Source organism: Bubalus bubalis, chromosome 4 (genome assembly GCF_019923935.1).
Source record: "Bubalus bubalis isolate 160015118507 breed Murrah chromosome 4, NDDB_SH_1, whole genome shotgun sequence".
In the NCBI taxonomy this organism is placed as follows: Eukaryota; Metazoa; Chordata; class Mammalia; order Artiodactyla; family Bovidae; genus Bubalus; species Bubalus bubalis.
Window position 1 is genome coordinate 99148692 of NC_059160.1, and position 22582 is coordinate 99171273.

At 35.5% G+C, this 22582-nt stretch overlaps 1 protein-coding gene across 2 annotated transcripts in view; it reads left to right on the forward strand.

Annotated features, from left to right (window-relative positions):
- Positions 1–21653, forward strand: part of DCN (decorin) — a 38238-nt gene extending 16585 nt beyond the window's left edge. For both annotated transcript variants that reach the window (XM_006062952.3, XM_006062951.3), the window contains exons 4-8: positions 5910–6123; positions 6926–7039; positions 12577–12670; positions 16522–16660; positions 20937–21653. In XM_006062952.3, the coding sequence (XP_006063014.1) occupies positions 5910–6123; positions 6926–7039; positions 12577–12670; positions 16522–16660; positions 20937–21131 (756 nt within the window). In that variant the 3' untranslated portion in view covers positions 21132–21653. The remainder of the gene's footprint in view (positions 1–5909; positions 6124–6925; positions 7040–12576; positions 12671–16521; positions 16661–20936) is intronic.
- Positions 21654–22582: the final 929 nt, after the last annotated feature.

The window sequence follows — 22582 nt, forward strand, 5'->3', positions numbered from 1 at the left end:
CAGCAACAACTCCTATATAGCTTTAGTATCGGCTGTCTAAAAGATACATTATATCTTAATCTCACATTTCATGGATAAAAATCTTTCTCTTTCCAATATCTTTCCAGAACATATTTCAACAGTGGAACAAAATGGACTGATCTTAGTTTATTTCATTGTTCTGTTTTCTTTAGGAGGCTCAAGAGACATGGGTTTGATCCCTGGGTTGGGAAAATCCCCTGGAGGAGGGCATGGCAACCGACTCCAGTATTCTTGCCTGGAGAATCCCATGGACAAAGAAGCCTGGCGGGCTGACTCTGTCCATGGGGTCAGGAAGAGTGGAACACAACTGAGCGATTGAGCATGCACGTGCTGAATCCTTATCTGTATCTGTGTGTGTATTCTGATTTTTCACTTCCCTCTAATCTATTATAAGGTAACACAGTCTACCAGTCAGGATTCCAACAGAAAAGGGATGTTATAATCAAGACAGTATCTACTTATCAACCTTCAGACAGCCAAGATAAGAAAAGCAATAAACATTTACCCAGTAGGAGAAAATTTACCAGATTTTAAAAAGGAAGCAAATAATTTTTCCTTGACATTTTAAGATCGCTCATGAACAAGTTAATAAAAATAATAGCACATGATAAAATGACATCATCAAATTACTGAAGTAGTGTAAGCACATTATGATATAAGTAGTGACTATTATGGGCACTAATGATGAGAAAAAAAGAGACATGTTTCTACATCAGGTTACCCAGATAGTGTTTTGAGATAATAAGAGACAAACGGGTAATAGAGGATTAGTAGAATTTTGAAAGGAGAAGAGAGTATTCTGTGCAAGAGAAAGTAAAGGCAGAAGAACATGAGCGAGAAACAAGAATAGAAGATGGCTAAAGTGAAAGATACAGGCTCCAAAATAGTGGAAGCTAAGGCCTGAGCTGGAGATGAACCCTGGACCAGTGGGATCCTTCTCCACTGCCAGGACAGAGGACTTGGGACCCTACTCACCTTCCTCCGTTTTTCATGTTACGATTTCACTGGGAGTGAGCTGATGGAGATACCAACAAAGTTTGTTAGTGATTATTTAAACTATTGAATAAGTTAAAAGAGGCAATAATAAAAAAAAATGAATATATTAGCTTCAATAAACAAAAGTATAAAATGCTTCATTTTATTTGCATAAATTACCCTCAAGCTACTTTGTAAGAAAGGAAAAGTCTCTTGATTTCAACTTCCTGTTTGTTTAAATATTATCTCAAAAGTTTGTTTAAACTCCTCATACCTTAAACAAGAGATACCTAGCTTCTGTGACCTTCTCACTAGATCTGATGTTTGTACTAATGTGTCGTTTCTTTGCCCGATCCCCTCCTAAGTATGTTTTTAGGCAACTTATCATCTTGGCAATCCCTTTCTTTCCAATTTAAAGTATATACTGGAAGAAGAGAGAGAGTTTATTAGAGCTTCTAAACATTTAGAGGATGTTAAACAGCTATTTTTCTCTTACTCTTTCATTCATGATCATTTCTATCTTTGTTATTAATGCAAATAAACATCGTAATTTTAGCAAGGAAAGCCACCCTTGAATGAGAAGGGAGAGAAATAAAAATTTACCAAGGATTAAAATGGAAAGGATTTAAGAGAAAAACGTTGCTTTTTTCCCTCAGTCAGTTCAATTGCTCAGTCGTGTCCAATTTTGAATTTTTCCAGTTTACACTGCGCCTCCCTATGAGCAGTACATACTGCTTGAGAGTAGTTGTATTCTTATAAATAGCATAAAAATAAATAATTATTCTATAAAATAATGGAAAGTTAAACATTATAATCCAACATTCTATGTATTTCCTTTGAATTAAAGTTTAGTTGCATTCTTGCTCAGTTGTGTCTGACTCTTTGCAATCCCATGGGCTGTAGCCCACCAGGCTCCTCTGTCCATGGGATTCTCCAGGCAAGAATAATAGAATGGGTTGCCATTTCCTCCTTCAGGGAATCTTCCCAACCCAGTGATTGAACCCATGTCTCCTGTGTCTTCTGTGCTGGCAGGTGGATTCTTTACCATTGGGTCACCTGGGAAATCAATCTAGTAAAAAAACTTTTGTTTTAATTTAAAATGAACAAACATCGTCAAGGATTGAATAATAGCAAACATTTGTTATTTTTTTGGATTTAATATGTGTTTTTTTTTAATTGATTGAAAGAGTCTTTAAACTCTATCGTGCTTTAATTTGCAAAAAGCAAAGCACTTGTTTAGTCATTACTATGGGGCTTCCCTGGTGGCTAAGCTGGTAAAGAATCTACCCACAATGCGGGAGTCCTGAGTTCAATCCCTGGGTTGGGAAGATCCCCTGGAGAAGGGGATCCCGTGGCTACCCACCCCAGTATTCTGGCCTGGAGAACTCTATGGACCGTATAGTCCACGGAGTCCGCAAAGAGTCAGACACAATTGAGCGACTTTCAAACACATACTGAGCACTGTTTCTAACATCTTATATTCATTAAGTTATTTAATTCTTACAGTTATTCTAATGAAGTAGACACTCTAGATAACACCTTAGTACAGATGAGAGCACACAGACACAGTGAGGTTATGCTGCTTGCTCATTGTTGCACAGCTAATGACAGCCAGAGCTTGAGATCTAAGCTCAGGAGCAGTCTGGCTCAAGTCTGTGTGTTTATAACTGCCTGTAAATACGATAATAACAATAAAATTCCTTAAAACAACCCCTGGTACAGTATGAGCCCTACATTAGTGGCTTTGGGGAAAGTTGAACATACTATTAAGTTGGGTTTCAACATTTTTTCTTTCAATTTTATTGAACTATAATTAATATACAGCACTATATATCTTCACCAGGGATACCCTGGTGACTCAGCCAGTAAAGAATCTGCCTGCAATGGAGGAGACCTTGGTTCGATCCCTGGGTTGGGAGGATCCCCTGGAGAAGGAAATAGTAACCCATTTCACTATGCTTTCCTGAGAAATCTGTGGACAGAGGAACCTGGTGGGCTGCAGTCCACAGGGTCGCCGAGAGTCACCTGAGCGACTAACACTTTCCCTTTCATACAACTTCAAGGAGTACAGCATCATAACTTGGCATACATATATTGTGAAGTGATTACCATAGTGGGTTTAATTAATATCTATCATCTCATACAGATATTAAAAAAAGAACAAATGTTTTCTTTGTGATGAGAACTTTTAGGATTTAGTCTCTTAGCAATGCTCAGGCATACCCTACAGCAGTGTTCACTATAGTCATTTTTTTTTGTACATTACATTCCCAGTACTTACTGGTCTTAAAACTGGAAGTATGGACCTTTTGACTACTTTCTTTGATGAAGGTGGTGAAAATGCTTTTACACCTCCTTCCACCCTATTTCTATTGCCAGTCACTTTTTCATCATCTCTCCCCTACCTACCAGGCTACCTCACTTTTTCTTTAGTTACAAAGAAGTAGGTAGTTCTGATTTTTTGAGCCTGTGCTTCAGTTTTAGGTTAAATGGCACTCAGGGCATTTTCTGATCCTCAAGCAACAGTGTCCCTCCTAATTCAGCTTCTCTCAGCCCGTTATCTAAATAATGATAGTCCATTTCTGCTTGTCTTTCTTCTTTTCATCAGCTGATCTCTGAACAATATATGTGGTTTACCTTTGACTCTTTCTCTGGTTTATCTGGGCTTTGTCATTAGTCAATGTAATTAGTCCACTTTTTTCCATATCAACATTTGCCATATAATTTTATAAATTATGCCTTCTTAATACCTATCCCTGTGTATAGAACTAATGTTAGCCATTCTCAGCAGTACTATATATACATGAGAAACTTTTTTCACATGTGGATCTGTTTTATATGAAACTCTAATTTATACAGGTCTTAGAAAAGAATCTGCCTACAATGCAAGAAACCTGGGTTCAATTCCTGGGTCGGGAAGCTTCCCTGTATAAGGGAATGGCAGCCCACTCCAGTCTTGCCAGAAGAATCCCATGAACAGAAGAGCCCGGAGGGCTATAGTCCATGGGGTCACAAAGAGTCAGACACAACTGAGCAACTAACACTTCATTTTATATCATGATGATCAAAATTTGTAGTTTGTTTATTTTTCAGTGGAGATTCTTTTTGCTGGACTAGACCTTTTCTACAAACAATGCTATTTGAAAGTTGCTTTGCAAGAAAGCAGTCTATATACATGATTGATTTTTTTAGTCTTCACAACAAGCCCCTGTAGGCGTTACTGTTATTTCTGCTTTACTGAAGAAAAAACTGGGGACAAATGTCACACCACCTCCAAAATATAGCAGCAGTTATTACTATAGCATACTCACCAGTAGAGACATTGAAGAAGTAATATTTTATTACCTGAAATGGCAGGTAATACATCAGCAGGTTGACTCTTCATAATAGGTTTCAACATTCAACATAAAATAAGACAGATTTTTCAGACCAGGTTTAATGCATTTAATAATTAAATGCATTATATCAGCCTTTCAGAATTTCCTTCCATGGATGGCAATTAAGGACGTCCTGTGTTTACAATTAAGCATCCACCATTTTGACTGTTTTTAAATGATGCAAGTCCTCTCTTCTCTCCTCTAGCTCTGGCTTTTACTGATTTTTCTGGACATTTTGCTTATTAATATCAATTTCCTAAGACTTTAACCTTCATCTTTTTTTTTAACTTTCTGTAATAGTTACTGAAATTACCTAGGATTTTATTTTAATCAAACAATTCACCTGTGAGGTTTAGTTAAAAAGGTTATTAACTTATTATTTGTAATAAGGTTTAATTAATCAAATAATGTGAACTACATGAGAATGTCCATGGGTTATTAAACTAGCTATTACCTTCTAAAAATAGTCTTATATTTTTGAGATGGAAAGTTCCCACTGTTCTATTCCTCTTGTTCCTTTCTTGCCCCTTTGCATTTTCACATGTGCCTAAAAACAAACCACAATTGAAAATAGAGGTTTCTTAGATCTTGATAAAATTATCCTAAATTCCTTATGATAAGTCAACAAGTTGATATAATGCAGTGTGGTTCTGTATACACATAGATCATTGGAAGATAATTGAGGTAGTTCAAAAGTAGGTGTAGCAGTTATATCTATAGTATAACAATAATGGATTACAAATAATTTCTTATATTAGGAGAACTTAGAAACACACATTTTAAAATTACAAAAAATTAACATATTTGACTACATAAAACCATTATGTGCAAAATGAGCAAAAACAGAAGAAAAATATAATGTATCCATAAATCATTTATTAAAATACATTAAACATTAAGAAAAATGAGAAGTTTTGTGACCAAGCAATCCTTTTCCTCCAAAAAATAAAGCTAATGGTAGCAAAATAAAAGGAAATTTCTTTAACCTCTCAAGAGACAAGGAAGTGCAAAGTAAAGCAATAAGCTACAACATAATGTGTTGATTTGCAAACTTTTGGAAAATGATTATATCAAATTCTGCGAGGCTGCGAGACAATGTTACTCTCTGGCAGTGTTGGTGATGGTATAAATTAGTGCCACCATTTTGTAGTGGATTCCATGACAACAGCCAATGAAGATGGACTTAGAGGTTGAAAAGCTGACTGGACAATGGATGTCGTTGGCACTAGATTCTTTCCAGGTCACTCCAGTAATTTCAATATTTTGGAGCATTTATTGTTTAAAAATTAAATAGCTATATCTCTCTATGTATAATCCGCTTTTTATCAAACTTCTCTCCCCTTTTCTCCTGAAGTTCAGGTTCTCATGTGCTTTTCAAGTAATCAGATCAGTTTAACTTCTTTCCAATTTCTTCTAATTTTGCAGATTTCTCTGCTAGTCCCATAAATGGAATGAAATTACACACTTGCTTGACGTACATATTTTATGTGTGGAAGGTTCTGGAATTAAGATGTTCCTTTTGTTCACCATCTACAGACACTGATTCTCATCAACAACAAAATTAGCAAAATCAGCCCTGGGGCATTTGCTCCTTTGGTGAAATTGGAACGACTTTATCTTTCCAAGAATCAACTGAAGGAATTGCCAGAGAAAATGCCCAAAACTCTTCAGGAGCTGCGTGTCCATGAGAACGAGATCACCAAAGTGCGAAAGTCTGTGTTCAATGGATTGAACCAGATGATTGTCGTAGGTACAGATATTCTTATAGCTCTAAAACCAGGATTCAAGGTTCATCTTAAGAGATTACAAGTAAGCTTTAGCTACAGGAAGGTAAATTAGCTAGAATTTACAGCTCTTAAAGCATGTAGAAAAAACAGTAGCTGGGCCAGGAGAAATGGGTATTGAATCTGTGCCTTACAAAATTTTAATTCTTGGACTGGAGGATCTGAAAATGTAGAAAGAAGTCTCTAGGGCTGATGCTACACTGCCTACTGCACCCAAGATGCAGGATAGAATTGAGCTGTGCTTAATTAGAGATATTTGGAGAATACCTTTACATTGTGGGAACTAATTCTAGTCTGAACATCTATAAATCATTTGCTTTAAATAATGTGTTCTAATGTTTTTCTCTGTATGTGGTAAAATATGTCATATTATAATTGGCTTACCAAATGCTAGATTCATATTATTTAACAGTATTTTAATATATCTTAGTAATTGCCCCATAACAAGTGTGATTTATAAACACTCCCTTTTGTTGATCTGTTGACAAACCTGTTTATGGACCTTAAATAATTTTGTTGTTATTGTTTTTCATATTATTACCTTTTCCTAAATCACTTTTGTTGTTGTTATTGTTTTTGGTTGTTTTAATAAGGGAAATTTTTACCACATTTTGCCATCCCTTTGAGACACAAGCCTTTTAATTTCTCTTTTGTATTTTCACTCAAGTTGTTATTGATCCAAATTTTTTCTTGTTGAGCAGACACCACTCTGGCTTGCAGTTTCCTCAGGTTGTCCTCTAAAAGGTTTGCAACTTATTGCATTTGTAGAACTTGGCACTAACCCGCTGAAGAGCTCAGGCATTGAAAATGGAGCCTTTCAGGGAATGAAGAAGCTCTCCTACATCCGCATTGCTGACACTAATATAACTACCATCCCTCAAGGTGATGAAAATTCTTTTTTTTTATATATATTGTGTTTGTTTGATATTCTTTTTTTAAATTAATTTATTTATTTTAATTGGAAGCTAATTACTTTACAGTATTGTAGTGGTTTTTGCCACACGTTGACTTGAATCAGCCACGGGTCTTCAAAGCAATTTGAATACCTAAATCCAAAGGCTTTGACGCTAAAAAAAATATGTCTTTGAAAATTTGAACGGTGACTCAAGTGGCCTACATTATTTCTAGTAAATTCTCTATCCCTTGAAGTGTTCCAGTGAAACTAGCTGGCCGCTGGGCCATCCAGGCTGACTGTAGAGATGGCTGGACTCTTTCAGCTATAAAGATACTTACATCCAATGTAAGATGCAAATTAACAGACAATGATTTTATATTATAGAAATGTGATATCATAAAGAAAAAATATAGTTATTTAAAAAATAGACTGCTTTTGTAGTACTTTGTTTTAAAAAATGGTACCGTGGAAGAACATCTGAAATTGAGCCAATTTTTACTGAGTCTTTAATCCCTTAGTGAATTCCATTGCATTTGAGGACATTCTAGTCACTACTGTCTGAATAACAGGATCCACAGTGGTCATGCTCTAAGAGTGGGGGTTATATGTTGTAAAGAGTGTGGATTTTGGAGTCTGCTTGAGTTCAGACTGTCACTAATTGGCTGTATGATCTTGGACAAGTTATTCAACATCTATGACACATTTGTAAAATCTGTAAAGTGGTAATAATATTACTATCCACTTCATTGGATTGCTTTAAAATTAAATAAATAGAAAAATATCTGGCCGGTAAATAAGTAGTGGGTTACTGTTATCTTCTATTACTCATTAAAAGTATTTTAAATACTCATTTAGCTCAGGCAAAGTATAAGCATGGAGAAAGGGCAGTGAATAGGATATAGGCCTGCCTTCAAGAAGCTTATTGCCTAGAGCAAAGCCAGGCAAGTAAACAGCCATCATCCATCATCACAGCCACAGGGATAAGCTCACCATTCTAAGGTTTAGTCAGGAGAGCCTTTTAAGCCAACAAATCAGCAAAAGTAAGTTTCTCTAATTTTCACATTTTTCTGGTCCCAGGTATTTATTTCAGTTACACAAAGCCTCCTCCGTATTCTCAAATTTTCTCCTCCATCTGGCCTTTCCTCAGTTTAGATTTCTTGTTCTTCAATTGATACAAAATATAGGTACTTGCCCACAGAAAACAATTATCCTTTATTGTGCTTCTATTGAAATTTCAGGTCTAGAGAGTACTTAGTCCATAGGATGGTTCTTACTACCCCTTGCCCTCTCTATAGTATTTTTGCTACAAAGCGTTTTTGATCCCCATTAATAGCAACTACTGGCATAGATGATAGATGATAGACCAATAGACAGATGATAGACTGATAGATAGATGAAGGAAGATTGATTTATAGTTCACAAAGTACTTTCATTTTGAGTCTCTGACTTGTTACATGGTAATAGGTAATTTTTACATCACCACTGCAGGGATTTTATATTTGTAAATATATTTTAATTTACATTTCAGTTCAGTTCAGTTCAGTCACTCAGTCGTGTCTGACTTTTTGTGACCCCATGAATCGCAGCACGCCAGGCCTCCCTGTCCATCACCAACTCCTGGAGTTCACTCAGACTCACATCCATTGAGTCAGTGATGCCATCCAGCCATCTCATCCTCTGTCCTCCCCTTCTCCTCCTGCCCCCAATCCCTCCCAGCATCAGAGTCTTTTCCAATGAGTCAACTCTTCGCATGAGGTGGCCAAAGTACTGGAGTTTCAGCTTTAGCATCATTCCTTCCAAAGAAATCCCAGGGCTGATCTCCTTCAGAATAGTCTGGTTGGATCTCCTTGCAGTCCAAGGGACTCTCAAGAGTCTTCTCCAATACCACAGTTCATAAGCATCAATTCTTCGGCGCTCAGCCTTCTTCACAGTCCAACTCTCACATCCATACATGACCACAGGAAAAACTATAGCCTTGACTAGACGGACCTTTGTTGGCAAAGTAATGTCTCTGCTTTTGAATATGCTATCTAGGTTGGTCATAACTTTCCTTCCAAGGAGTAAGCGTCTTTTAATTTCATGGCTGCAGTCACCATCTGCAGTGATTTTGGAGCCCCAAAAAATCAAAGTCTGACACTGTTTCCACTGTTTCCCCATCTATTTCCCATGAAGTGATGGGACCGGATGCCATGATCTTCGTTTTCTGAATGTTGAGTTTTAAGCCAACTTTTTCACTCTCCTCTTTCACCTTCATCAAGAGGCTTTTGAGTTCCTCTTCACTTTCTGCCATTAAGGGTGGTGTCATCTGCATATCTGAAGTTATTGATATTTCTCCCAGCAATCTTGATTCCAGCTTGTGCTTCTTCCAGTCCAGCGTTTCTCATGATGTACTCTGCATAGAAGTTAAATAAGCAGGGTGACAATATACAGCCTTGACGTACTCCTTTTCCTATTTGGAACCAGTCTGTTGTTCCGTGTCCAGTTCTAACTGTTGCTTCCTGACCTGCATACAGATTTCTCAAGAGGCAGGTCAGATGGTCTGGTATTCCCATCTCTTTCAGAATTTTCCACAGTTTATTGTGATCCACACAGTCAAAGGCTTTGGCATAGTCAATAAAGCAGAAATAGATGTTTTTCTGGAACTCTCTTGCTTTTTTGATGATCCAGCGGATGTTGGCAATTTGATCTCTGGTTCCTCTGCCTTTTCTATACATTTACAATAGTACATTTTATTTTTTTTATATATATATATATATATTCTCTAAAGCCTTAGAGCTGTAGGAGGTAAAGTAAAGTAGCCTGAATTTAAAGTCCAGGTATTTTTTATTACTTCATGCTACCAGATGACTTGCATTAAAGCACATTCTTTGATTTTGCTGTCCTTCTAATTACATCTCCTAAATATAGCTCAATAACACGTTTCATCAGTTAGTGATCAGTTTTCCTTGATGTCTTATATCTGTTTATTACTATGCTAGGGCTCTTTTCTCATCTTTTCTACTTGCTTTTATTTATTAAACTCTTAATAGTATTAAAATCATAATAACTCAGTTTTATTAAGCACTTATGCCAAATGCTTTTCATGAATTCTGTTATATTATGCAAAATGCTTTTCTTGGCTTCTGTTATGTGAATCTCAAAACGACCCTTTTAAGTAGTATTATCACACCTGTCTTATAATTGAGGAAAATAAATCTGAAAGACAAAGTAAATTGTGACCAAAGCCTCCAAGCTAGCCAGTGGCACAGCTGGGTTGTGCTGGGCTGATGCCATAACTCATGGTTTTGACCATTTCATTCTGCTGCCATGTCCTTCTTCCTGTGCATATCTATACCTGTGTCATGTAAGAGTCTAGCTTTCCTAGACTGGTACCCTTACGCCTGAACGTAGCCTCTTTCCAGGAGTCTTAATTTCCACATGGTATCTCCGCTCACTGAGTGACATCAAAAGGCAATGGAGTGGAGTAGAGATTTATGTTCACACTGTGAAGTCAGACCTTCCTGGGTGAGAGGACTGACTCAGTCATTTAGTTATCCTGTGACTTCAGGCTTATTATTCCACACTTCTAAAACCTCAGTTTTGCTACCTATAAAATGGTGGTATTAGTGACGCCTCTCTTGTAGGATATTTGTGAGGATTAATAGATATAAACAAGACTTGTACATATACAGTATCTGGCCCAAAGTAAGCTCTCAATGTATTTTATCTTAAAAATGGAAAAGGAAAAGAAAAAACAGTAACAGGTGTAGAATCTTTGGCTAAATGCTACTGTGGCAGAGGCTAATGATGTTCTTTATAAATTTGGATCTCTCTACCTTCCTATTGCAAACTTGTCTTTCACAGTGAAACTTACCATAACTTTCCTTTTGGGAAACTGATGTTCCAAAGGGAAGACACTTAGAAATGAGGTAAGAATGAGGGATGTGATGATGATTGTTGTTCCACAGACACTACATTTTTAAAAACACCTTTTCATAGTGACAGGGAAGAAAGGATGTACATTCACTGCTTTGCTCTATACTCACTTGCTTTATTTATGAGACTATTTTAAAAATCCACATTAATATATTCTGAGACTAAAGTGATTGAAATCCCTTAGTCCTTATTGACTCTGATTTCCTAACATTTATTTGCAAGAATCATGCCATTGTTATTTCATTTTCTTCAGTGAAGAGCATGTTATTCTCTTTGGCCATCTGGGAGCATACCACAGTCCCCACTTAGTAGCTAGATAACCTACAAAATGGGTAACTGTGAATCTCTGTTTCTTCATCAGTGAAACAGAATTAATGAAAAATAATTAATATATTGAAAAAACTTACATGAGCTAGGTTAGGAAAATGCTAATCTCAGTGTTCAGCACATAACAGACAGACAGTAAAGCAGAAGTTCCTTTCTTTGGTATCTCCCACATAAACCATACTACTGTTGAGAAATTAATAGTCATTTTCAAATAAAATATGGAATAAACTTTTACATTAAATAGAATGTTTTGACTGAGTTCAGTGGGATGTAATGAAAATTTCAAGCCGAACATAACCTGTGATTTTCCAATTTTATTCATTATAGACAAAGAACCAACCCTATCTGCTAAGCAGATGTTAGTTCTCCATGTAACCAATTTGCTATTTTCTTTGTAGTTGTTGCTGTTCTTGTAAATGGAACAATATGTAGTTTTTAAAAAAACTGTATAAAAACATAATAGATCCTCAGATGGCAAGAGGAAATGAAAATATAGTATTTAAACTTTTATACTTAAAATTACTACATTTTTAGAGGTCATAGCCATTCACAAGGTACTATCCAGAGGTCTAGCTGATGCATTGGATTTCAAATTATTTCCCCAGGTGCCCTACATATGACAGATCACTTGATTATAGGACTCTCTATTCCTCTTGTATAAAGAAACAGTCTTAATTTAAAAGGATCAAGAAAGCTCTTTCTACACATCATGTTACAGAAACATTTGATGTTTTTATGGAAAAATTGATTAAAACTAAAGCCAGCACAGTATATAAGTGTTAGTTATTAATGAATCTCAGTAAGGAAATACATGATTAAGGTTGTTTATAGGTTGAACTTATCCATAATTACTAATTTATACTTCAGATGCCAAAAGCTTCATTTTAGAGTCATTATCCTTTGTCAATGGCAGTGTGAGCCCATTAACAAAGGTGTGAGAAACTAATGAGATTCAAAGAAGAGAAGTCTTCACTTCAACTGTACTGACAGTGTCTAGGACAGAAATCTACTTCACGATAATCTACTACATAGCAAACACAGTTTGTTAAAATCAGTTTAGGAGAAAAGTAGAAATGGCTTGTACTACTTCCGAAAACATGTATTACTGTAAAAGGGATGAAGGAAAAAGATGAAAAGCGAAACTGATGAATAAGATGCAAAGCAAGTCCTTTGAAACTCAATGTCATTTGGAAAATTGATGACATGTGTCTGCATTAAGTCTTCATACATTTTCTAATTATATTTCTCTGCTAATTTAACTTCCTGTATTTCCATATTTCAGGTCTTCCTCCTTCCCTTACTGAATTACATCTCGATGGCAACAAAATCACCAAAGTTGATGCAGCTAGCCTGAAAGGACTGAATAATTTGGCTAAGTAATAATGTTATTTCATAATATTCTATCAGTGAAATGGATTGGTATATTAGTGCCTATACGCTCAGAATTAGAAACATGATGATTGATTTTTGCCTGTACCACAATTTTTGTTTTTGTTACTAATAACCACAAACTTTTGCTGAATTATTTAAAATAAAAAAAAAACTCACGAAATAGTGTACTTATCATAAGTCCACTAATGTCTGCCTTATATTTTATGAATACCATACTGTTTTTAGATTAAGATATAGCATATGTACCAAGTATTTGATTACATCCGTATTCTCATGCAATATGTTCTAACTTGATTGTATCAAACAGAAGTCTAAGTAATTATAACATGGTATTCAGAATTTGAAAATGTATTAAAATGAAAGCTACCAGGACATGAAAATATTGGGCATCTTACAGCATGTATTAGAATACATATCATGTGATTGTCTAACTCCTGTTCTCTGAAGAGTTTAAAATGTCTCTCTAGACTTTACATATACTCTCAAAATTTTTTTTATGACCCTTCTAAACTTTTTTTCCTTATAGATAATCATTAATGCCCATTCTGCTTTCTAACCTAATTTAAATTTTTTTTATATTTGTAATCTGGCGAAGCAGTAAAAAGAGAGTGTTGGCAGACCCTTTCAACTGTCTTCACGAACAGTCTGCTCCTGATTCACATGTACTGCTGATGTCCTTGCTGAGAAGCATAGTGTTATGCCAAATTGGCTCACTCCTTTCTTTGCACATAAATTTCATCATGGATAAATAAATACAAAGCATATCATTTATCTTTGAGAAATACATAAAAGCAGATGCATATATAGTGCAGTTTTCCCCTGTTTCTGTGCGTATCCCCCAGTGACCCAGGGGAGCGTGAGGGATGAAGGTGGTATATGCATGCGACTGTAGCCGCAATATATAACCCTGGTGCCTCGAACGATAAGAAACCCATTATCCAAAGCAATTTTAATTAGTCTCTAATGGAGAAAGTAATATTCAAAATAGTGTCACCTACCTTTCTGTGTTGACTAAGCCTCTCTAGCTAGAGAGGAATATAGGAATATAAATTGCATTTCTCACTGTGTAGAAGTGTCTTTGAAAGAAAGTGAAGTTGCTCAGTCATGTCCGACTCTTTGCGACCCCATGGACTGTAGCCTACCAGGCTCCTCAATCCATGGGATTTTCCAGGCAAGAATACTGGAGTGGGTTGCCATTTCCTTCTCCAGGGGATCTTCGCGACCCCTCTCCAGGGATTGAACCCCGGTTTCCTGCATTGTAGGCAAACGCTTTACCATCTGAGCTACCAGGGAAGCCTTAGGACAGCTATTATTATTGGATTATTATCAGTAGTATTAGGAGGAGTATAAGTAGTAGGGACTGGCAATAGTATAAAATTCTAAACGTGGTACATCATTCATAATATTGTGCCATTTTAGAAAAGTAAGTTTATTTTGTACTGAAAGTGGTATGGAGACTTTAAGATTCCACACTTTAAAATTAACATCACATACTTTTTATCAAGCAGAAGCATAAAGAGCTAATAAACTTTGAGAAGGTCAATAGAAATGAAGATTTTTGTTTAAAAAGATTTTGAATTCCAGTCATTAAATAAGAGAAAATTGCCTCACTGGCCAAGCAAACTTTCTTAATTCTTGAATTGATTAAATACATTTCTCTTTGGAATCAAGTTCAGAAAAATCTGTCTCATAAAGCATCAAATCCTTATGTTGTTTGCTCCTCCCTGATTCTGGAACATGAGAGGTACATTGGTGCTGAAAATCAAAACTGTGAAAAGGAGAAAAAAGCAGCCACTAATCTCAGAACATTGTCGCAGGGCAAATATTCCAATTAGTTATTAGGAACAAGCAAAGAGAAAATCCTGTATGTCCCTCTGCAAGAATATAAAGTGGTTTTTCAGGCAAATTTCCCTTTTCTTATTAAGCATATATACCATATTCTCTCCTAATAGGTGGAATTTTCTTTGATGGAAAGAATCGATTTTTGAGTCATGTCCCCTCTGCCTTCACAAGCCTAGAACAAAAGTCTTTAACATAATAGGTTCTAAAAAACATTTGATGAGCGACTATAAATTGATCATTGAAAATGTAGTTTCCTTCAATTAGATTATTAGGAATATTATGTTCTAAGAAATGTATTAGTCCAAATTGGATATGGGACTTGGAGTCCTATAAGAACTAGGAGTCAAGGTTCTGAAATAGAAAAGGAAAGACGAGAAACAGATGAAAGTTTAAGACTGAGGGAAAGACAAAATAGTATGAGACAAGGTGCCAGGCTGATAATCAACAAGTAAGGCAAGCCACCTGTGTTATCAATAGCCTAAAATCAGCACACTTTAATCTCAGTTATTTCAAATACCAAGTCATGATGAAAATTGGAAGACTTTGGTTACCTAAAGTGAAAGTCGCTCAGTTGTGTCCGACTCTTTGTGGATCCCATGGACTATACAGTCCATGGAATTCTCCAGGCCAGAATAGTGGAATAGATAGCAGTTCCCTTCTCCAGGGGATCTTCCCAACCCAGGGATAGAACCCAGGTCTCCTGCATTGCAGGCAGATTCTTTACCAGCTTAGCCACGAGGGACGCCCTATGCCAACATCTAAATCCCTAAAGGGCTCAAAAATCTCAACTCACTGAAGGCAAGCAGGAATCATTCTTCAAAAAGGGCCAAGTCTTTTTCACTAAATTTGAAGGAATTCAAGATATTCTTCTGCTTCCTCTCCCTTTGAGCTTTCTGGTTCTCTTCCACTACTTTATTGCCTCATCACTCTCTGCCCTTTTCGACTGACAGCACCCTGGTTCTGTCAGATACTAATTCTGAGAATGTTGGATACAATGGTTCTGTCTTCAAGTCAGCTTCTTCTGAGTTTTGAATCTGATTTACTGTGAGGGAGGGCTTCCATGGTGTCTCAGTGGTAAAGAATCTGCCTGCAATGCAGGAGCCACAGATTCAAACCCTGGGTGTTGAAGATCCCCTGGAGAAGGGCATGACAACCCACTCCAGTATTTTCGCCTGGAGTCCCATAGACAGAAAAGCCTGGCGGGCTCCAGTCTATAGGGTCACAGAGAGTCGAATATGACTGAAGTGACCTAGCATGCACTGTGAGGGAACATCAAAGCTGCAGACTCTCCCTTGTTAAACATTTAATTAAAAAAATACAACCCAGAACCTTGAGTGGCATTGTATGAGAAATGGAAGAAGGGGCAAGATCAGGGTCAGAGATCAGGGCTCTAAGGGTCATAGCTCAGAGGTCAGTGTCAGAAGCCAGGAATATTGACACCAGGCATAATCTGACAGTAACAGATTGTCATTGATAGACTCTTTTAAACACATTTTCTGTTGAGCTTTCTGGCAGGTAGATTTATTGACATTACAAACTTTCACTTTTTATTTACAACAAATAAATTTATACAATAAAAATACAATTGCTTGATTTACAAAGTGACCAAGATAGTAATAGTGTCCCTTTCATTTTGCCTCAGTTGAGTTAACTGCATCCATTATACAATCAACTCTTGATCACATCAAGCTCTGGGTTAGTACCAGATATACAAGACAGTCACTTTTCTCAAAGCAAGACACACAAGTACAGAGTCCCTTGAGTGTTACAAGAGGGTGACAACAGGGTGCTATATGAGCATTCACTAGGGGCAGACTGTGTCTGAGTTGAAACCTTAAGAACAAATGGGCTCTATCCACGCTCAGATAGTTTGGGAAAAATCACATTAGGCAGAGGTAACAGTAAGTACAAAAACGAAACAAAAAAATGCCTTTCCTATTGTGAGAAGGCATCCATGTGCAGTGGATCCATTCATTTCTGTTTTCTGTTGCAGGTTGGGACTGAGTTTCAACAGCATCTCTGCGGTTGACAATGGCTCTTTGGCCAACACTCCTCATTTGAGGGAACTTCATTTGAACAACAACAAGCTTGTCAAAGTGCCTGGTGGGCTGGCCGATCATAAGTACATCCAGGTAATATAAAGCCACTAACTATTGTGAGGAATATCTAGGGAGCAAATCATCCCTACTGGGATGCCTGGAGGTAGGAAGTTCTGCTTAGAAATGTTTTTGCAGAGAGATATTTTTGATGTTTCTACATGAATTTTCATTCTGGTTCTGTGAGATATATAGGTTTAAATTAGTATTAATTTTTAAAAAATTAGGACTACTACCTTGAACTTTCTATAATACTTGCTTCCAGAATGTAATTTATTTTTTATGAAACAGAATAGTTTCAAGATACAGATCAGTGTAACAAATATATAGTGGTTAGATATCATCTGTAATCTATAGATATGAAATAAAATAGTAGTTTTAACTTTGAGTTTCAACAAACATCTTGTAGGTCAAAAGACAATGTTTACTTAGCAGGGTGACCGAATCAACTTCATATAAACTATCACTTATCATGTATTCTTAAAGATAAGAAGATATGGTCCAGTGGTTCAGTATGCTAATAGAGCTTTCCAGGTCATAAACCTATAATGTAAGTCATGCCTATTACTTTAAGTAGTCATAGTGATTTCATATATAACTATAACATTTCCATTGTGATCTTGAGGAAATTAAACAAACATGTTATTTAAATTGCATATTTTTAAAAGATTATATATACGAAAAGCTCAATATATAGTGTGTCTTACTGTGGTCACAGAGAAAAAAATCATCAAACATGCCGTTTTGAAATCTTTGTTGAATATCAGCAAATTTCATGGACATTTACACAGGGCCCCACATTCAGAAGGACCTTACTCTTAGTTTCCCATTTCCAGTTGGCATCCGTGTACTCATATTACCTGCATTTCTAGAGGCTCTTAGGGGTTTCACCCACTCTACTTTTTTTTTTTCTATATCCATATAGTCCAAATATTTTTAGTAAAATTATGTAATTATTCAACTATCACCACAATCCAGTTTTAGAATATTTTGATTACGTCCAAAATAGACCTCTTATATATTTATTTCTAGTTGTTCTCAATCTCGTCCTCAGGCACAGGGAATCATTAATCTGTTTTCTGTCTCTCTATCTTTTTCTTTTCTAGACATTGCTAATGTAATCATACAAGTGTGGCTTTTGTGGTTGGCTTCTTTCACTTATCAGAGTAATTTTAGGTCATCCATATCGCAGCATGTGTCAGTAATTCAATCATTTTTATTGATGAATTGCACATCATTGTATGGATATACCACATTTTATTTTGCTAGTACTATACCTTTTGATAACTGTAACTTCTGATTATGTTTAGAAATTAGAAATGAAGTTCCTCTAACCTTGTTCTTAGTTTTCAAAATTTTGGATGTTCTTGTTTCTTTGCATTCCATTCAAATTTTAGGGCCGGCTTGTTCATTTCTTCTCAAATAGATTGCTAGGGCTTCAATAGGAATTGTGTTGAATCTATAGATCATTCAGGAAAGAATTTTCCTTGTAATAACTTTGAGTCTTCAAATGCACAAACATGGAATATCTCTCTATTTTGTCTTTATTTTCTCACAGCAATATTTTGGCATTTTTAGTATGCAAGTTTTACAATTTATTAAGTTCATTTCTAAATTTTGTGTTATTTTTGGTGCTGTTATGGATGGTTTCCTTTAACTTTATTTTTGAGTTTTTTTGTTAGTTTATAGAAATTCAATTGATTTTTGTACATCTACCTTCTGTCCTAGTGCTAGGGTCCTGTGCTAAAATTATTTTTAGTTGTAGTACTTTTAATACATTCCTTTGGATATTCTACATTCAGGATCTTATAATTTGTAAATAAAGAGAATTTTAATTATTCTTTCTTATCTGAATTTTAAAGATTTCTTTTCTTGCTTCATTGCATTGGCTGGAATCTAGGGTACAATGTTGGTCGAAGTGATGGAATTAGACATCTTTGAACACTGGGGTACGTGTGCCCTCCAATTAAAAAAAAAAAGAAATTAGATATCTTTGATCCCTATTTCACAAGGGCGATCAACCTTTTGTCATTAGGCATGATGCTAGCTATAGGTCTTTTGTAAGTGCTCTTTATCAAGTTAAAAATGTTTCCTTTGATTTTTAATTTACTGAAAATTTTTATCATAAATGTGTGTTTTTTTCCAATGTTTTCTCTTTCTATTGAGATCATGTGATTTTTGCTTTTATTCCTTCAATATGCTATATTAACTTAATTGATTTCCAGTTAAATAAATTTTACATCCTTGAGAAAAATCATGTTTGGTTTTGACCATTGTGAACAGTCCTTTATTAAATATGTTGTGATATATAATTTCCTAATATTTTGTTAATTTTTTGTCTATATTCATATGTGATGTTATGACTATAGCTTTCTTTATTGTGATGATTTTTGTCTGGCTGTAAGAAAATATTGACCTCGTATAATGACTTTGAAATTTAATCCTTTTTACACAGACTAACACTTGCTTTATGTCTTGATATTTCCTTCTCTTATTTTAACTATTAGCCATAGACTCTCACCAAGCACCTCTCCTTTCTTTTTAATGATTGTTAAGCAATGGAGACTGTCAAATGACAACAAGAAATCTTCAAAGTTTGAGAATCACATACACACATACACACACACACAAACCTTACAGATATTGTTTTGATATTAATATCCCTTGTTTCTGTTTGTGTAAGACATCTATGGTTCTCTTCATAAACCTTTTCTTAATCAAGACTCTTAATCAGCATATGAATACAAATATTCTGGTGGGTGGAACAATATTTCAACTCAGTTATTTTAAGGAAGGACCTCATAGATTTTATAGCTTGCTTTAGAAATTATTACTTTACCATTATATTTTTGCCTTGGTTTTATGATCAATCACTTCTGTTCTTCAGAATTCACATATAAATGATGGGAGTAAAAACTCATTTTCAAACTTCTTTTTAAGTCTGATATTTAGTTTTGCTAAAAAAAAATATATGAACAAATTGCCATTGTCTTAAACATAACCATAAAATATATTTCAGAAAAAAATTTCTAATGAACTATAATATTATATTCATTGAATAGTACTTGTAACTTAGAATACATCTTTGTTAAAAATTTCTAGGTCTGCTTATTCCAAATACAGTGACATTTAAGTATTTCTTAGAGTTTGTGATTTTTAATTCTGATTCTAATACTCTATATCCTCTCATACTTTACTATATTACTTCCTTATTTTAGGCTAATTCTTTAAATAGTCTATAATTTTATCTTTGCCCTGAAAACATAATATTCCATGTGGATACAATTTACGAAATAACAATGAAATCATTCATTTATTCATTCAACACATATTTATTGAACATCCACTCTGTTCTAGCAGACACCAGAGACATAGTCACAAACAAAGCAAAACAGGTTTCCTGCCTCATAGAGCTTTTATTTTAGAGGAGCAAAACAGAGAAAAAGCAAATATAGTGATCATTGCTATGAATAAAAATAAATATAATTGGAACAGCAAACAGCAGAATGGGATAGTCAAGAAAGACTTCTTTGGTAAGGATAAATGAATTACATGAGTCAGTAAGCCTGGCAGACATCTTGGAGTTTATGGCAAAAGAAGGATGTGGTGTGTGTCAACCTGAGGAGCGACAGTGCTCTAGTTGAAGAGAAGCAAGTAGGTCAGGGAGGTTGGACTGAACGGTGAAGGGAGGTGAGCTCAGAGTAGAAGGATGGCCAGCCATTGTGAGAACTTTAGATTTTACTCTGGATGAGACGGGAAGCTGCTAGGGTACTGAGGCAGTATGATATAACTTGCTTACTTTTTAAAAGAATTGTTGGAAGGAAGGAAAGTAGGAAGGTAGAAAAGAGAAAGAAAGAAAGAACAGACTTCAAGAAGGCAAAAGAGGAAACAGGACTATCAGAGCAGCTTCAATAATTTAGAAGGAGATAATAGTGGCTTTGGATAAGGTTGTAGGAGTAGATATGGGGAGAAGAACTGGATTACACGTTTTGTTTTGCTTTGTTTTAAGGTTACACTAGCAGGATTTGTCGATGGTAAGGCAGAAAGTATAAGACAGGGAGAGTCAAAGATAATGGCAATGTTTTTAGCCTGAGTCATCTGGAAAGACTGAAATGCCATATACTGAGATAAGGAAGACTAAGGAAGGGAAAAACAAGATTAAAAAGGGAGAGAGAAACCAAACATTTGGTTTGATAAGTATTAAGATATTTAAACTGAAGGATGAGCATGCTAAAAAAGAATTAAGTGTTTACCTGTACGGTCTCCATATATTTAGAGAAAAATAACCATGTGCCATTATTTGGGGTTGCAGGTTGTCTACCTTCACAACAACAATATCTCTGCAATCGGCTCTAACGACTTCTGCCCACCTGGATACAACACCAAAAAGGCTTCTTATTCAGGAGTGAGCCTTTTCAGCAACCCAGTCCAGTACTGGGAGATCCAGCCATCCACCTTCCGATGTGTCTACGTGCGTGCTGCCGTTCAGCTTGGAAACTACAAGTAGCTCCCAAGAAAACCCTCATTTTTATAACCTGGCAAAATCCCATTAATGTCATTGCTCAGAAAAAAAAAAAACAAAAAAAAAAGAAAACTAGATACTGGAAATCTATCTGCAATGTGGATGTTTTTCCCACATGACTTATTATGCATAAGGCCAAATATGCAGTTTAAGTAATTGCCTACAATAAAAAAATATTTTGCCTGCCATTTTCAGAATCCTTTTTTGAAGCTTATTATTGATGTTAACTGAGCTATTGCAGATATTCTTATTTCACTAAATGTAAAATTTGGAGTAAACAATTTTAGTAGAGCATTTAATTTCCAGAAAGAATCAAATAAAAATGGTATCAATCTTCTGTAACTCACGGTGGGGGATTAGCTTCGTTAACATAGTCTAGCAATGTATTCATCCACATTATTATTGATAAAGCCTCATTTGAGTGTGTGAATTCAATCCAGGCTATGTAAAATTTTTGCTAATGTCATTGTTTTGAAAAAAATAAATTCACAAGTACATTTAAACTTACTATTGTATAAAGGTGTAATTTTAAATCTTCCCTAAACTCAATCTTCTGAAGAAAGTAGACATTGCTTTCTTGATAAAAACAGCACATCTTTTCAAGTTCTCAGGTTTGTATTCTACCCCTGTCCTTTGATATTTGTGTATTATAACTTACTTAATCTATATTCAGTGTTAAGCTGCTGCTGCTAATAAGGCACAAAACTGACTTTTTTTATTGGTCTAAAAAAAGAATATTTTCAGTTACTGGATACTAAATCGGTTTTAAAACTTTGTGTATAATCAATCTGCTCACATAAACATTTCTGTCCTTACTAGATGTATTAGAAGTATTTCCTGCATTTAGCTAAACCTTCTGTTTTATAAATTCTTTTGTGTAGAATTTAAAAAATAGCTATCAAAGCAGATCATTCAACAAGCCTGGGGAATGGGCTGCTTTACCAAGAGTAAATATTTATCAAAAAGTACGTGTGTGATATCAATGTCTAATAACCAAACACGTGAGAACAGTTTATGTCTTCTATAACCTTGTATGTTTTCTGATTGTAAATACTTCAACCCAAACTGGTTTAAACTATGAAGGGAAATACAAAGCCGTCTTGCTGTAGGTGAGCCTTTATCAGAGTTTCTCATCAACTCTTTCAGCTTTGCCTTCTTGCATTACGTTTTCAGGCTGGCCTCTCTTATGGCTGTGAAATATGAACTTCTCCATCATTGACCCCCAGACAAGAGCATATTAACACAAAATTCCAGGAAAAGTCATGAGATTGTCCCTCACTGTTACATACAAACTTCACAACCCTGTAGAGTAAATACTATTGTTATCCCCATTTTGTGGAAAAGTCAACTAAAATTAGGAGAAATTTAGTAACTTTCCCATAGTCAAATACCTGGGAAATACCTGGCAACAGAGCTTTCTCTTTTAATCTTTGTAC